Raw genomic sequence first — 18549 nt, 5'->3', positions numbered from 1 at the left:
TCAGATATCAACATACCTTATTTGACCACTTTCTTGTGAGTTACCTTTATTTATTGCTTCTCTGATTCCTGTAAAATATTTAACCCATTTCCAATTTAAAACCTCCCTTGCATGATTTTCATGTAAAAATTTATGAACAAATCTGAGAGAAACTCTGTGATTGGATTTTTTTTATCCTGATTTTTAGCCACAGTTGACAATGCTCTTTTGTTGCAGGTTTGATAGATAACTCTGGACTGAGGCTATTTTATACTACAGATTTACGGAAATATGATGCTGGGGTTATTGAAGCTGGTGTCTGGGTTAGCCTCTTCCACAATATCCCACCAGGCATGCCTGAATTCATGTCAGAAGGTCACTGCACTCTGGAATGTCTGGAAGAAGTATGTGTCCTGTCTAATGCTATTAGGTTTCGGTCTCAGTATTAATTTGTGATGGCATTTTTAAATTAACTTCTTGGGAAGAATAACAAATATTAGTTAAAGTCACTTGAGCAAAGGCATTTGCCACTTACTAGATACCAAAACTTTGGATCTTTCTGGATATAAGTACCTCCTTTTCAAACAATAGAATTTTTAGTATTTTTTAAATTATGATTTTCTCTGTGCTGAGATTATTCTATGACGTTGAATTTGTAGTATTCAGTATTTCAGTTGTAAATATTGATACCATATAATGAAGTATTATATAAAATATTAAAATATTTTATACACTTTTTAATATAATACTAGATAAAACATTTCACTCTGCAGAGCAAAGACATCATTGTATAGAAAGCTAACCACGAAGACTTGTGGACAGAGATTAACTAAGATCTATGCAAAAGCTAAAGGTTCTATGTGTTGAAGTCACAGTCTGAAAAACAGTGTTAGATCGATCAATGAAGACTGGTTAAGATACAGGTACTGAGGTTTTGCTGTGTCCCAAAGTATTAAATTGTACAGTCTCAGTTTCATTAAAAGACCTTTAATGTAGTTTTGAGGAGAGGATTCTGTTCCACTTTGTGTTATTGAGATATGGTATGAAACCAGTGATCAAGATACTATATAATACTCTCGTTGATATTTTGTCCTATCTAGAGTTGGGACAAGTTTGAATGTATAGTTAATTTAAGCTATGGTTTGGGTTTAAGGCCAAACTAGAGCGAGGATTTGGGTGTGCAACTGACAGTACCAAGATGGTGGTGTTGGTGGTTGTAGCAAATTTCAGCCTAAAAACGATAAGATCTGTTCTTGTGAGGTTGCTGCCATCTAAGGCCACATGTGAAACGAATCTGGAAAACATGTGCTTTCCAGTTTTCGATCTAAACAGAAATCAGAACCCCAGGGTACGTTTGGATCTGTGTTTGAAACACTCACACCATTTGGAATTTGGGGATGTGTGTGCCAGATTGGTAAAATCTGATTCAGTCCTATCTTCTGTGCTAATCTGTCAAAAAATACTTTAAAATTGTTTTGGCCTGGAATGAAAACTTTAGACTTAATTCTGCAGTATTCTGGTATCAGCTCACCTGCAGTTGGGCAGAAGAACATTTTAAACAGTAATTCCAAACTTTCATCTTAAACTGCCTGTCTTTGCATGTGCTTTCTAGTAATGTGGTAACACACTGAAAATCATTTGTCACAATAAAGACACACTCATATGCAGCCTGTAGCTATGAAATTAACATACCATTTTAAAAACTGTATTTTTAAAGGTCAGATTCTATTGGATGTGTACTGGGAATGTGGCATTCCAATTAATTTTAATGAGAGCTACATATGCGCATCAAAGACTAATAAATACCACTTAAATAATTGTTTTTATTGTACAATGGCAATTCAGTTTTCATTTGGTGTTTTATATTTGCTGTTTCACCATATTGCACACTGCTTATATTACTATAAACTGAGGAAACATACAGTGCATTTATATATTTAACATTCTCACTCATCTGTTTACCTTTTGTGCTTGTGATGTACTGACAGTTTTGTTGGTTTCCCTTTGTCAGGCCTTGGATGCTGAGAGGCCAAGTGGGATTCGTGTGTTTGCTGTTCTTCTCCATGCCCATCTTGCTGGCAGAGCCATCAGGATGCGTCACTTCCGCAAGGGTGAAGAACAGAAACTGCTTGCTTATGACGATGAGTTTGACTTCAATTTTCAGGAATTTCAGTATCTAAAGGAAGAAAGAACTATCTTGCCTGTATGAATCTCTTAATTCTTCCCCTTACCATAGTTTGTGAGCCACAGTGACTAATATTTTGTTCATAGTTAGGACTAATTTTGCTTGTGAAATGACTTTTCTGTCTTACTCACTTTCCTGCCTTTCATAAAACCACCATCACATTAGAGTTGGGAAAATACCCTAAACAATATCCCATTAATATTTACCTACATTTTAAAATAATTTTCTTTGACCATGTTCTGATCTCTTTTGTGTTTGGTTTCTACAAACATTTGAGCAATTGAGTTTTATTGTCACAAATGTTTGTGGAAAGCACATTTTAAACTCTCATATGTGAGTGTGCCAATTTTTTTGTGCATTCATCCAGTCAGGGAAAGGAAACAACACCATATGGCTTTTCTGACCAATTGTAACTAACACAACACATCTTGACTATCAAGTACTTGCAAAGAGTTGTTTATGTTCAACCTCACACACAGACAGGAAATCAGTCAACTAAGTCTTCCATTTATTTTAAATTTTTTATTTATTGCTAAAGGGGAAAAACTTCATTACTCCATCATGCTCTGCATTGACCTTCACTGAGTAACTGAATCTCCTTGGGGCAAGAAATCATGATGTCTTATTTTCACTGAGGCACTTAGCACACTCCTGAACATTGTAAAATAAATAAATAATATAATGCACAATTTAAAAAAATACAAAAATCTTCAACACTTTTTATTAACAAATAAATTCAATTCAATCACCATCTATTTGCAGACATTCCATGAGAAGAAAGAGTCTAAATTCATTACAGATTATTCACTCAGCTCATGTTAGCTCCGACTGGCAACTTTTTCGCAGTCTTGGCAGAGAGGCTACAGACTGAGGGCTCGATTCTGCAGGGCTCTGAGCATTCCAGTCATGATCCAGCAAAGCAGTTCATCATGTGCTTATCTTCATGCAGGGGGAGCAGTCCCGTTGACTTCAATGGGATGACACATATGGGTAAAGTTAAGCACCTGGTAATTTTTTCAGAATTGGGGCCTATAACAGAAAGTGAGTTGAAAGTTACAAGAAAAGGCCTCCAGAGTGACTGAATGTTAGCTTAAAACCGTCAGTCTTCCCCTCACAATCCCCTTCATCTCTAACTCTCCTCCCCCATACCAGGTTCCTTTGATACTTGCCCTTCTAAGGTAAGAAACTGAAATGGGAACCTTTAACTAGCTTCCAATTCAAAGCCTGGCCACTTCTCAGGTGCAGCTGTGCTTGCAGGGGAGAGCAGTATTTTCTTTTTGAAGTCTGACTGCTAACCATCTAGTGGGACTTCAAAAGAGAAAGCACTGCTTCCACCTCCAGAGAAGAGGTGCAGGGGTTTGGGAAGGAGAAAGTGGGGGCTGGGAGAGGATTAGAAGTTTGAATACCTTTATAGAAAAAGCCTGTATGCAAATTATAGAGAAAAGTCCCTTTTAGATTAAAGAATAAACAGAAATATATAGAAAAGAGACTGAAAAGCACATTTGCTTGAGTATATTATGAGCAACTCAAAAAGAGAGGGCTAGAATGGAAGTTGGAATTCAACCTTCTTTAAAGTGGCCCTGGCCTATGCCTGCTATAATATGAATCACCAGCATCTAAATTATCATAATTTACTACCCAATGATTCCAATATTACTGCTACCACAATACATATAAATAATAATAATAATAATAATTAATAATATTGCTTATTGACAGTATGGTAGAACAATTAATTCAAAGTATTCTCAGACATTCCTATCAGTCTCTCTGTCTGTTCCTGCATGTGCTGTTCCTTGGAGTTGTTGAGTTCATACTATTTGTTCTCTGCAAGTATTAGAAGCTTATGATGCATTTGAAACTGGAAGAGCTAATCACCAACCAAAGAAAGCTTTGCTGGATATTCTATAACTACCAGTACTCAAAGGGCCAGGTACTCAGCTAGTGTAAATCAGCATAGTTCCACTGACATCAATGGAGCTTTGCCAATTTCCATTATCCAAGTCATTAATGAAAATGGTGAATAGTACTGGACCGAGGACTGACCCTTGCAGGACCCCACTAGATATACCCTCCCAGTTTAACAACAAACCATTGACAATTATTCTTTGAATAGGGCTTTTTAACCAGTTGTGCACCCACCATATAGTAAATTCATGTAATAATTTCACATTTCCCTAGTTTGTTTAAGAGACTGTCATGTGGGACTGTATCAAAAGTCTTACTAAAATCAAGATATATCATGTCCACTGCTTCCCCCTTATCCACTAGGCCAAAGAAGGAAATTAGGTTGGTTTGGCATGCTTTGTTCTTGACAAATCCATTTTCCCTATTCCTTATCACCTTATTATCATCTAGGAACTCATAAATTGTTTGTTTAATAATTTGTACCAATATCTCTCCAAGTATCAGAGTTAGACTGACTGGTCTATAATTCCCTGGGTTACCTTTGTTCCCCACTTTAAAGATAGGTACTATCTTTGCCCTTCTCTAGTTTTCACTTATCCTCCAGTTCTCCATGATAATTGTTAATGGTTCTGAGATTGCTTCAGCTAGTTCCTTAAGTACCCTAAGATGAATTTCATCAGGTCCTGCAAACTTGAATACATCTAACTCATCTAAATATTCTTTAACCTGTTCTTTCCCTATTTTGACTTGCATTCCTTCCCCCTTGCTGTTAATATTAATTGTGATAAGTATCTGGTCATATTAACATTTTAGTGAAGATTGAAGCAAAATAGGCATTTAACATCTCAGCTTTTTTTGTGTCATCAATTATTAACTCTTCTTCCCCACTAAGAGAAGACTTACACTTTCCTTCATCTTTCTCTTGCTCCTAATGTATTGAAAGAACCTCTTCTTATTGACTTTTACTTCCCTTGTTAGGTGTATAACTCATTTTGTGCCTTAGCCTTTCTGATTTTGTTCCTACATACTTGTGCTGTTCTTTTGTACTCCTTCTTAGCAATTTGTCCATCTTTCCACTTTTTGTAGGATTTCTTTATGATTTTCAGGTCATTAAAGAGCTCCTGATGGAGCCATATTGGCCTCTTACTATTCTTTCTGTCTTTTCTTCACATCAGGATAGCTTGCAGTTATTGTCTCTTTGAGAAACTGCCAGCTTTCCTGAACTCCTTTTTCCCTTAGATTTTCTTCCCATGAGACCTTACCTACCAGTTCTCTTGAATTTGTTAAAGTGGTCTTTTTTGAAGTCAGTTGTCCTTGTTCTGCTACTCTCACTCTTTCCTTTCCTTAGAACCATGAAATCTATAATTTCCTGATCACTTTCACCCAAATTGCCTTCCACCTTCAGGTTTGCTACCAATTCCTCCTTGTTGGTCAGAATCAAGTCTAAAATGGCTGTCCTCCTTGTTACTTCCTCCACTTTCTGGAATACAAAGTTCTCCCCAATACATTCCCAAGAATTTATTGGAAATATTGTGTTTTGCCCTATTACTTTTCCAGCAGATGCCTGGGTAGTTAAAGTCCCCCATTACTACCAGGTCTTGTGTTTTGGATATTTCTGTTGTTTGTTCTAGAAATGCCTCATCCACCTCCTCTTCCTGATTTGATGGTCTATAGCAAATCCCTACCATGACGTCACCCCTATTTTTTACCCTTTACTCAGAGACTCTCTACTAGTCTGCCTCCCACCTCCTTCTTGACCTTGTTCTTAGGTCCAGAAGGAGGTGGGAGGCAGACCTGTATATATATATATCTTCTTCAAAGAGTCAGAGTTTAGTTAGGATGATGACTGCTCCTAGAACCAATAAGTCCACTTTATCCATTTCACAACTAATTACATAATTTAATTACAAAGCTGTAAAGGTATTCACACTATCAGAATGACATAGGCAGAGGTGGATTCAGACCTTCTGGTAGGTAATCTCCTGACCATTTCAAGAGAAATTAAATCAGCAGATAAGGGCTAAATAACTCAGCTATCCATATGCAAATAAACATTAAAATCCCCAGAACTGGTGTGTTCTGAAATTCCCCAAAGTATCATATTTCTAGTTCTATCCTGTTCTCTCCTTCCACTTACAGGGAAAGTTGTAGGCTTTTGTTGTTGTTGTTTTGTTTTTTAAATTGCTAAGGCCAGAAGAGGAATTTTCTAAATCCATGATTCTATTACCCAACCCTTTCAGTTTCCCCTCCTTTTGGGGGGGGGGGAGGGGTTATTGGTGGCTAACAAAATACACCTTTTTTAAGTAGCAGGCCTATGCCCTGTAGCACTGAATTCTTCAGATCTTAGGACTACTTTGTGAGGGGCAGTGGCTGCAGACACTCTGGCACCATCTTCTTTAAGGGATAAAAAATATTCCTCAGAAAAAGTAGGTTTCCCTCTTTTTAGTAATCATTTAACAACTCAGTCAATGAATAAACAAGCACGTGAGAGCCCTGAACTCCTCTAATTAAAGGTTAGACAAGAATTTCCCACAAGGCTAATACAAATGTGTCCAGTCAGTACTTCTGCACCCCTCCTAAGTCCGGTGTTATAATTTCTGATCCATATTGCTTTGCATAGGGACATGTAGACTGCATTTGATTTTGTATAGAAGATTAGTTATTCTGTGAGCTACTGCTTTTTTATTATTTAAAAACACGGTAGAGCAATTTAGTTGTCATGAAAATGAAGAATTAATTGAACATACTAAAGACAGAAAATGTGCAATCTTTTCCAAATAAATCTGTCAATTCATTTCAATCATTAGCTCACCACACCTCCTGCCATACCAAGCTCAGGATTCTCTTGAGGTGAGACTGCCAATCATGGCAAACAATATGGTGCTTTTATGACAGGGAAAATCTTTTCCTTATTCACACGGGTAGTCCCATTGAAATTGGTGAGAGGATTTACCACAAACAAAATATCCATACTCATAGATTGTAAGGAATTTGTAACAAGAACCACATCTTCCTATGTGTGAGGGCCTTGGTCATGACTGGAGCTTTTGGGTGCTACTGCAGTACAAATAATGGACTAGATTCTCAGCTGGTGTAAATTGACATACCTTCATTTAAGTCAATGGAGCTACACTAATTTACACCCGCTAAGGATAATGAATAATGAATTAACTAAGCCACCAAAGTTTTAGTCTGGGCTAATGTACTCATCCTCTGCTCCTTCAAAAATTCAAATCCCTGGATTCCAGTGTTCTGACCATTATTTGTTAAACTTTTGCAATAGTAAATCATCATCTGAACCAAATGTTATTAAACTTCATAACTGTGAACTTCTTATATTTTGTGTTTCAGGGGGATAATTTAATCACGGAATGTCGCTACAGCACTGTAGATCGAATACGTATGACATGGGTAAGGAAACCTTCAAATGGGTTGACACCGAAGGCATATTTCTTTGAAATAAATACATAAGTGATATGTTCTCATTTGGAAGCAAAAATAATTTGATATTATGAAGAGTAAAGCATTATTAACTGATAGCACCAAGGCTACTTATGGATTTATGCAGAAATTACTATATATCATTTAACGTTCTCTAATTGTAACTGTATAGCATCCAAGTAAGGCACCAGTCTTCCCTTTGGAAGTTTGATCTTTCATGAGACAATGCTTGTTCTGGCTCTTTTTTATTCCTCATTAAAATAAGAAACAATTAATGCTCTTATTAAATCTATTCCCAGGCAAAACATCCATATATCAGCACAACTGGATGATATTTACATCAATTTGTCTCCTCCATATAATACAAAAGTGGGAAATTTGGGGGATTGGCATAATATTTTATTACTAGGTTAAGCAGTAAATATAGAATCAAAATATGCAATCCTAACTACCAAGTCTATTTAGTGCTTGAAAATATGTGAGCTCTCAACTGCCTAATTAATGTGAGTCAAATTCTGGAATCCTTACTTAGTCTGTCCTCAGACAAAAAACCCATTGATTTCATCTGGATGTTTTGCCTAATAAAAAGACTGAATAGGGACTCCAAAGCCAGTGTCTGACTCATAGTAATTAGACAATTAAATGTGTATGTATGTTTAGGCACTACATAGTCTTGGTAGTTAGACTGTTGTATTTTGAGTCTGTGTTTACTGCTCAACCTAATCATAAAGAATCATCCTAGGCTCAAATATGCACTATATGGAGGGGAGTGAAAGCATGCAAATACCAGCCAAGGATCTAATTCTGCAAAGACTCACGCATATGATTAATTTTACACATTGTAAATAATCCTATTGACCTAAGCACCCGAGTAAGTCTTTGCAGGATTGGGGTCCAAATGTGGCCAATGCATGCAAAAGTGGGGAGCACCACCTAGGCAACCTTTTCCTGCAGAGCCTGTGGAAACTCCTACATGAGACTACTGTGTAGATGGGAGGGGGATGAATTTTTGAGACATGTTGGGTCATGGAGGTTGAGCTCAAAGAGCAGCTACTCCAGAGGGCATGCTGCCTTCCAAATCCAAAAGATTTTCCAGCAGTGAAGGTCTCCCTGTGCTTTGTGAGTCTCATCAGAGGAGGGTCCCAGAACATAGCGTGGCAGGGAAATCATTGGCAAGATGAAGGAAGTGTGGGGCCTGGAGTTGTGCCAGAGGGGCTTAAGATCTTCAGCATTAGGACTGAAACTACTCACAGATTCTCAGGTACCAACCTCTGATCTTTTCTGCTCTGGCACTGGCCCCTCCCCCTGAGGATAAAGTAAGTCAGAAATTCCTAGAGTTGAAACCTGAGGAGCTGCATGTCTGTGTGTAGAGCGGGATAATTAGGAACCTAGTTAGGGCACTCCAGACAGTACATAGGTATTAGGCTATTGAATTATGGTTTACCGTTACAAGTGAAATATATATATTTCAGGAGAAAGATAAGTAAACAAAAAATGAGAATTGCATCTTTTACAAAGATTTCTTTAATTTTTGATGCATTGCCTATATCTTAGTTGAGCCATATATCTACCATCCAAGCTTAGAAAACTTTAACAGTAGTAATGAGTCACTCTGTTACCTATTCCTTGGTTATGCACTCTTAACTCAGAAGGTGTTTAATAATTAAACTGTGCTCTCTGGTACTAACATACCTTTTGTGGTGAGAAAATATATCATTAGATTGAATACTGCAATTTTATTTTACATTCTGTTCTTCCACCCTATTATGTCACAGAGTAAGATAGTAATAATTCATACCTGGAGCTATATGAAATGGAATGCCAGTATGGAATTACACAACTTGAATTTGTTTTAGCAAAACATGGCTTAAGGCTTTAAGATTAGGAAAAACAAAAAAAAGTCAAATGGAAAAATTACCAAACCATTGTTAATCTTTGTACAGAATTGAATCTGTCAGTATCTTGTTGTTGTTTATCAGTTGTAGGCAACCAATCAGGATTAAATTATTCACCTAGGACATATTTTTAGGTTTGTCTTCATGTACCAGTTTTAGGACCAGTTCCTGTTTACCTCAGTCCCAGGTGTACTTTCACTGAAGTCTGGATACTCTTTTAAGTCTTTTCCACCTCTAGCGTCTGTGATTCCGTGAAATCAGTGGGAGTGCTTGCAAGCAGCATTTGACATTTAGTTATTCCAAGTAGATTTTGCTTGTTGCTGAGTTCAATTCCAGCTTTGATAGGGATTTCCAGTATGACCTTCAGCAAGTCATTTGAAGTTAGATTGTGGTGTCCCTTACATGGCTGCATAGTGGGGTGGGAGGGAATAAGGCACACCCTGCCCTCCCTTGAATGGACAGGGTAAGGGCTGATCAGAATTGCAGTGAATGAACTTAGGATGCACAGAGGCTACTATCAAGATGGTCCCTTCAGTAGATCTTGGCAGAAAAAGTACAGGAGGAAGGTAGATGGAACCGGGGCTTTGCCCCCTCTTATACACTGGACAGAAGATCTGGCCGGCCAGGCTATAGGGGAGTATTTTGCAGCCATTAAAGATGTGTTGCTTGTTTGGTTTTGTACTCCTCCTGAGAAGAAAATAAAAAAAATTAAAAAAAAAATTAAAGGGGTAACACATTATTATTGTGCTCCCGGCTGCCACTTCAGTGCAACTGAGACTGAATGTCTTCTGGTGGTCCCCCTGTGTGGTACAGTTCTGCACTGTCCCAAGCCAAAGCTGGGGATAAATGCCACACTTGAGTTACTGATCTCTCTGTATCTCAATTCTGTCTGTGTCTGAAAATGGGGATAATACTACTGCCCTACCTCACAGGGGTGTTTTAAGGATAGATCTTCAAATACTTGGGAGGTGCTCAGATACTACTGTAAGGGGGACCATATATATATATATATAGAGAGAGAGAGAGAGACTCTTGACCATTCTTTTCAAATGTAGTAAAGTCTTTTAGAATGGAAGTACTCTTGGGTCTTTTATAATTTTAAGTTAGTGGTTGGATATGACAGTGCCACATGGGAGCACTTGCAGTTTGGAGCAAATTCAAGTTGGAGTAAACCTAAACTAAGTGCTGGCAACTTCCATGTAAGTCTCTGGGCCAAACTCTATGATGCAAAAGGTTACAGAAATAGTCTTCTTCGTCTTTGCCTTCTCCCATCAATCAGGGTCAGCAGCTCTTGTTCTTTGCCTCTAAGCGCTCTTGTTGAGTGCCTCTTCCAAGCAGACACCAGCCTTCTTCATGTCCTACTTCAGCATCTCAAACCACTTTTCTTCTAGGTCTTCCTTGTGGTCTTTGTCCTGTGACTACTATAGCTCTTGTACTCTCTGGCCAACATATCCCACATCTCATTGTCTCATGTGACCCAACCATCTCAGTCGATACTCCCTCTTCTTTTCCAGAAGGGTGACTTCCTGCATCCTGGCTCATACTGTTTCAATAAGTAGCCTATCAGCTCTCATCTTACACAGTGTCCATCTGCACATTCTCATTTCAGCAGTGTTAAGTAGGTGTTCTTCTCTCTTCCTTGTTGGCCAGCATTCTGACCCATATGCCATAGCTGGCTTAATCATGATCTTACACACATTGCTTTTAGTTTGTGTCATATTCTTATCGCAGAGAATTCCCATCAACTCCCTCCATTTACATAAAGTGTTCTTCATGCAGCTCCCAACATCTACATCCACATTCCCATCATGGCTCAACAATGAACCAAGGTATTTAATTGTATATTGCTAACGCTGTTGCAAGCATCACAAGGCATTTTAAAAAGGGTTAAAAATATAAATATAAAATAAAAAATTCCTTTGCAGGTTGCAAAAAGGCAAAAAAAAAAAAAAAGGCAAAAAACAAGTTAACTCAACACTTCAGCTAGCTCAGTCTAAAAATAAAACGCTGGCCCCGGTCCAAGGTCACAGCAAAAAGTCTGCAGCTGCATTCATATCTTATCCAACCCTAGCCAGCCATAAAAAACCAACAAACTAAGCTAAGCAAAACTGCAAAAACAAGCAAAACAGAAAAAGCCAACAAAAAAAACAACAAAATTTTGCATCCCTAAAGTCGGTGTGTTTTAAAAAAACTTAAAAGGCCACAAAAAGCCGGTTTAAACTAGCACAAAAAGCACCAAAAGCAAAGGTCCTTAAACAAAACACCCCCCCAAAAACCCAAAACTTAAAAACCCTCCCAAAAACCAAAGCAAGTCAAAAATCCACAGCAAACCCTAAACAACCTGTGCACAAAACAAAAACTCCCATCCACCCCTCCCCCTCTTAAGTTACACCCAGGCTTGGCCAGCCTCGGTTAGTGCGGGTGTAAGTATAAAAGTGGGCTAGGGCTTGGGGCACTAACTCTTTCTTCCTTCCTCTAAATAACGGAAAAAAACCCAGCACTCTCCGCTGTTATTTTATTATTTTATTAATAAAGCTTTAAAACTTAAACACTTGGTGTGCTCCGTCATCTCCTCCCCTAAAAATCCTTCGGCCTCAGCCTAATTACCTAACGCCCTGAGCAAATTGGTAACATAAATCTGTCATAACAGCCTTTAACTTTTTTACCATCTAATTTTATTGGCTTCTCGTTGTGCTTCTTAATGAAGCATCACACATATTCTATCTTTCATCAACTGATTCAGAAGCCATTTTCTTCTAATGCAGCCTCTTATCGTTCTAGATTCTTTTCTAATTCATATTTATCGTAATGGTGCAATATAATGTTATTGGCGAAAAGCATGCTCCATGGAGCATCTCCCCTAGTCTCCCGCATCAAGATGTGAGACAGAGGCCCTTTGGTTCCAGCTGGCAAAGGGTTCCCTATTCTGTGTCAGCAACTCCTATCAAGGTTGACAAACTCACTACACCTACTGCTGTCATAGTATCTATCCATAGAGTGTCATGTAAGATCTTAAATGAAAGCCAGGATCATGCTGGCCATTAATGTAATTGTGGAATGCACATATTGATCATATTTAAAAAGTTATGTCTATATACTGAATATATCCTTATATTTTGTATCAAGTTGATATTCCCCAGCAGAGGTGAGAAACTGATAAACATCTCTGGTCTGGCAGGAAATCAATCTGTCTGTTGAACTGCAAATTGAGCATTGTTTCATTCACAATCACCAACCTGAGCTAAATGCAGATTTAACAAGAAGAAGAGAACAGTAGGGGGGAACGACTTGTTTGGGGGTGCACTTCAAAGGTTTACTGGGACTATAACCTGGGGACATGGATAACACCCTGTCATCCTGCACTTAAGGAATTAGTTGGGCAGCACAATTATATTCATGAAAATGGGATCCTAAGTTGACCTGTTGGAAATACTGGAAGGAAAACACGGCTACCCCTCTGATGCTTTAGACAAGGAATTTAACCTGTCAAAGTTAAGTTTAGCCTCTAAGATGCAAGTTATACTTTTCTTTTGTTTTATATCTAATCATTTCTGTTTCCATTATCATTACTCACTATCTCTTACATCTTAATCTTTGATGATAAATTTATGATTGTTTCACTATAACTATATCTCCATGCTGTGGTGGTATAAAGGATATGATCCTGAGTTGTATCAATGAAGCTGTGTGTGTACTGTTTCCTTGAGAATAGCAGACCTGCTAATTACTGTGAGTGTTCAGTGACAGGGGCTGGACACTAGTGGGGTACACTTCAGAGGAGCTCAGGGACTGGAATACACCAAGTATTAAACTGCAAGGCAAAGTAAGGACTGGCAAAGCCCTGTTGAGATTGTATGTGTGAGTAAAAGACTGGGGATTGGAGATTGTGTGTGTGAGTAAAAGACTGGGGATGTCAGGGAGCTGACACTTAATTTAGCACCAGCAAGTCTCTCTCTAGCTGAGGCAGTGGGGGTAACATGATGATTCAGTTTTGGGCACCCCGAGAAAGTGTCACATGGTGTCCATAGGTCCATCAGCCCTCACAGAGAGCACCGATCACAATATGTCATTCGTGTTGTTCTAGCCAGTCCTTCAGTCACCTGCTGGCGAGGCTGTTAGTGGCACTGGACACCTGATCGGCAAAGCGCACCGCAACCCAGAATCCCTGAGCAATCCGCCAGCTTCAGCCTCCCAAGTAGCTGGGATTACAGGTGTGCCACCGCGCCCAACCCCAAGATGTCCATTACAGACACAAAGAGGAAAGGGCTTAAGGCTGATCTTTGATGTAGACTTACCCTCACTGTAGCCACAGCTGCATCCTAACAGGTCCATGATCATCTGAAAATATATCTGTAGCAGACTGTGTGACTGTAGGCACCAACATAACAATTCTTTAGGCACTCTGTCCTAACTCTTCTCAAAATCCACAAACACTAAGTGCAATTCTCTGCATTTCTCCCTGTTCTTCTGCAATATTTGGGCTGCAAACACTGCATCCATTGCTGGCCTTCCTGGTATAAACCCAAATTGGTTGTCGCTTATATGAGCTTGAGCTCCTCACAAACTATTTTCTCGATAATTCCTTCCATCCATTTCATCATGTGACTCATTAATTTGATCGGGCTGTAATTACTACATTCTTGCACATCTCTTTTATGCTTGAAAATAGAGACTGATGTGCTCTTCTTCCACTCATTGGGCATTTTTCTGATACTGAGAATTAAGTTGAAAAAATTCATCATCATAACCACTTCTTCATGGCCTAATACTTTAAATGCCTCTGTTGGTACACAGTCTGGTCCCGCTGCCCTCCTGCAGTTCATCATCTTTAGTGCTGTCTGCATCGCCACCATGACGATAGGTTTTGTGAGGTTGTTTGCGCATACTGTCCTCAACAGTTTCTTCACGTTCTCTTCATTGAGTAGTTTCCTATAAAACTGCTGCCAACTCCTAATGATTTCACTGTCTTCCACCAGTACTCTTCCATTTTCATCTTTGACACACTTCTACAGCTCCCAAGTCTTCTATGTTTCTTTGCCTAATCTTGGCTAATCTATATATTCCCTTTCCCCTTCTTTTGTTAGAAGTCCTGTGTCTTGCATCTGAGGCTTTAAATGCTTGATGCTTAGCTTCTGCAACCATTCTTTGTACTGTTTTCTTGTATCCCTCATCACTTTGTTCCATTCTGACTTTCTGCCATTGCTTAAGCCTTTCCTTCTTCTTTGCTGCCTCCTGCACATCACTAGACCACCACCACCATCACCACGTCTCCTTGCCATACAATTTCCCTCTTTTTGTTTGGCCACAAGCAGCTTGTGCACTTTCTGTGATATCTTTGGCTATTTCCCCCAACATCTTATTAGTATCATTGTGGTAGGTTTGGTCATAGTCCAATCTCTGTAGAAACTCATCCTTAAATCACAGACTAACTTCCCATCCATAAGCCTCCATCAGTTTATCCTTTGTTCCTCAACTCATATTTTGTCCCCCACTAGTCTTTTCACCCAGAGGTCCATTACAAGCTCCTCAATTTGCTCTCCCAGGATCACTTTACAGTCTCTCATGTTTTTTTAAATCTCTTCTTCTTGTCAGGATGTAATCGATCTGGGACCTGCTGGCACCAAGCTTGTATGTAATTAAGTGCCCCTTCCTCTTTACAAAGTATATATTGGCAACCATAGGTGCTGACTCCGTGGCTGCTCCAGGGCTGGAGCACGCACGGGGAAAAACTGGTAGGTGCTGAGCACCCACTGGCAGCCCCCCTATCAAACTCCCCCTCCATCTCCCAGTGCCTTCCTCCCGCCGGTGGGCCCCACCAATCAGCACCTTCCCCTCTCTTCCTGCACCTCCCTTCCACCATGATCAGCTGTTTCGTGGCATGCAGGAGACTCTGGGGGGGAGAGGGCATGGGCGAGGATGCAGCGCCCTCGGGGGAGGGCGCGGAATGGGGCAGGAAGAGGTGGGGTGTGGGCGGGAAGAGGTGGAGCAGGGTTGGGGATTTGGGGGAAGGGGTGGAGTCGGGATGGGGCCTAGGGCAGAGCCGGGGGTCGAGCACCCCCAAGGACATTGGAAAGTTGGCGCCTGTGTTGACAACAATCAGGCCATGGGCTCTGGCTACCTTTAATATATCCTCTCCAGCTTCAATTCTGGTTCCAAAGCCTCATCCTCCATGACAATTGTAGCCGTCACTGCATTCTCCCACATGTTCATTCAGATCCGCTCCAATAATCAAGTACTCAGCTTATGGTACTTCACTTATTACTTGATCTAGCACTACCTGGAATTCTTCCTTCTCTGAATTGTACAACCAACCTGTGGTACATATCCACATATAACATTAAATATTTGTTCTCTGCTCACTGCTATTCTAACTTTCATCAGCGGGTCACTCTTCTTTAGAATGTCTAGGTACCTTATCCTGTAATATTTCTGCTACCATTATCCCCACTCCATTCCTCTTAGCTACTGATTCATGATATACTATCTTGTAACCCTCACATTGTAAATAATCCTATTGACCTAAGCACCCGAGTAAGTCTTTGCAGGATTGGGGTCCAAATGTGGCCAATGCATGCAAAAGTGGGGAGCACCACTTAGGCAACCTTTTCCTGCAGAGCCTGTGGAAACTCCTACATGAGACTACTGTGTAGATGGGAGGGGGATGAATTTTTGAGACATGTTGGGTCATGGAGGTTGAGCTCCTGATTCATGATATACTATCTTGTAACCCTCACTGATGTTCATGGATTTCAACCCCTTCCATTTTGTCTCCTGTATTCAGGCAATATGCACTCTCTATTTCAACATCTTGATTACTTCTCTTGATTTCCCGGTTACAGAAATAGTATGGGAAGGAAAAGGAAGCAAGTGCTATGCTATAACTGTAGTTCCACTGACTTGGCATTCAATGGTTGAGTATAACAAGTGTGACCTACATGTCAGTGAGCTAGAAGTGGTCTACAATGGGAAAAGCAACTAATGGGCGGGTGTTACAATAAAATACCCACAGCTGCACTTGAATCATCCCCATTGCCAACTGCTTCTTCCTGGTGCAGCGGGGTTCACAGCACCCCAGTGTGAATTTACCCTACCTCACTTTGGAAAATAGTGTCAAAACAAGAGTTCATGAAAGATTACAAAGATGTAAAATAGCAGGAAGGTTATTCCGACTTCACTGTCAGTAACATACTGATAGCTGCTTTTGCTGACATTTATTTTTATACCCGATAAGAGTAATGAGTGGGCTTTTAATGTATTTTGTTACAAAAGGACTACTGACTTTTGTTCCTTGATAACTGAATATGCAGAATAACCTTGCCATATTGGTCCATTTTTTTCTTTTCTCATATACGGTTCACTAGCTAACATATTAATTATCATCACTGTCTTTTTCTGAGAAATCATAAACTTATATTGCTAAAACATCTTCATCTTCAGGGGGGTCTGAGCACCAGAAATGAAATGTGCCTGTCTTACCTACTGTACTACCCGAGAATCAATCTTACCCGATGTGCAAGTATTCCAGACATAATGGAGCAACTCCAGTTTATTGGAGTGAAGGAAATATATAGACCAGTCAGGTAAGTAGGGGAAATATAACAGGGTGTGCACCTTGTATTCATTCATTAATTCATTTTTGTCTGTGGGATTATTGCACACACACATCATATGATTTTTTAACCCCTTGTAATAACATAGTATATTGTCTCATCTAGCATCACTGGCACTACTTGAATTAAACACAAGAAATGCTAGTAAGTGTTTCCAGCATCTGATGTCTCATAATTGTTGCACTTCTTCTAAGGTATGTTTACAGTAGAAAAAATGACACATTGCTGACCATGCTTGTCAGTCATGAGGCACCTCCTCCACTGGTATTGAAAAAGGTTTGATGGGTAGTATAGACAGAACAAAATCATTTTCACTGTCATTACAAAAAGCCTAATGGAACCATGTTACACTTAATTCAATGGTAAGATCAGTTATCACTATCAGGTAAAATGTTTTCAACACTAGCTGAGAAGGGGTTGAGAGTCAACTTTTGCTGACAAACATTAAAACACAGGTCATTTTCACAGTGTTTAGGGGCCCTAGTGTTAGGCATTGGGGATCTGATTGTCCTCTTATTAAATCAGAAGACAAGTTAAACTGAAGTCAGTTGAGTTGCAGAGGAGACTCAGGCCCTAGAACTGCTGCTGGCATCCAAAAGCTAAGAACAATTTGGAAATAATGACAAGAAAGGGTGATGATAGAAAAGGTAATAAGGTAGAAAGGGTGGTACATAGCAGGGGACAAAATGGAGATGGAAAGAGATGTGGAGAGAAGGTAGAGACTCAGGAGGGCAGGACAGTAGCAAGTACACCTCTACCCCGATATAACGCGACCCGATATAACACGAATTCGGATATAAAGCAGTGCTCCAGGGGGGCGGGGCTGCGCACTCCGGCGGATCAAAGCAAGTGCGATATAACAGGGTTTCACCTATAACGCAGTAAGATTTTTTGGCGCCCGAGGACAGCGTTATATCGGGGTAGAGGTGTAGTAAGAGGAAGTGCAGGGGAAGTAGTGATGAAAAGGGTAGAGAAAAAGAGATCAGAGACAGCAGGAAGAGAATGAAACAAAATAGCACACAGGAGAGGTAGAAACAAAAAAAGCAACATTTTTTTTTATCCCAGTAGAGAAAGTGCCTCTTGAGATAGACAGCCAAGTGGCACTGTCTCTAGAACAGCCCACTCAGGTATTAGGAAGTTTAGGAGCAAAAGGAGGAGACAAATCAAGTGACGTAAGACAAAATATTGCTTCCAAGAATCTTGCCTTTTGTCACTGGTGTGTATTGTTCCACTTCAAACCATTTCTGAAATGAAACTTGCTTGGGTGTGCATTGCATATACTGTGCCTTGATTTACCAAAATGCACACTTAGAGTTGCAAAGCAAAAATGTTTGTAGGGAAAAAATAGAGATTAAAAAAAAAGAAAAAAAGAAAAGGTTATTTTTGGCAAGTTGCCAATAACGTTTTCCCTAAGAAACAATTTGTTACTGTTATGCTGTTATGTACACCACCACATTGAAGCTGCTGGAAGTAGTAGCTGCCTTCAATTCAGGCTAAATAAGGGAACAACTAAATGCCCCTTTGTTTAGTG

The 18549-nt window shown here is 39.6% G+C and overlaps 1 protein-coding gene across 1 annotated transcript in view; it reads left to right on the top strand.

The window, feature by feature from the left end:
* Positions 1-18549, top strand: part of MOXD1 (monooxygenase DBH like 1) — a 96585-nt gene that overhangs the window by 59966 nt on the left and 18070 nt on the right. The window contains exons 7-10 of the mRNA XM_065401999.1: positions 217-383; positions 1991-2182; positions 7424-7483; positions 16846-16988. Coding sequence (XP_065258071.1) covers positions 217-383; positions 1991-2182; positions 7424-7483; positions 16846-16988 — 562 coding nt within the window. The remainder of the gene's footprint in view (positions 1-216; positions 384-1990; positions 2183-7423; positions 7484-16845; positions 16989-18549) is intronic.

The sequence above is a fragment of the Emys orbicularis genome, chromosome 3, assembly GCF_028017835.1.
Source record: "Emys orbicularis isolate rEmyOrb1 chromosome 3, rEmyOrb1.hap1, whole genome shotgun sequence".
Lineage (NCBI taxonomy): Eukaryota > Metazoa > Chordata > Testudines > Emydidae > Emys > Emys orbicularis.
Note: the sequence above shows the minus strand (reverse complement) of the source record. Positions and strands in the feature narration are given on the sequence as shown.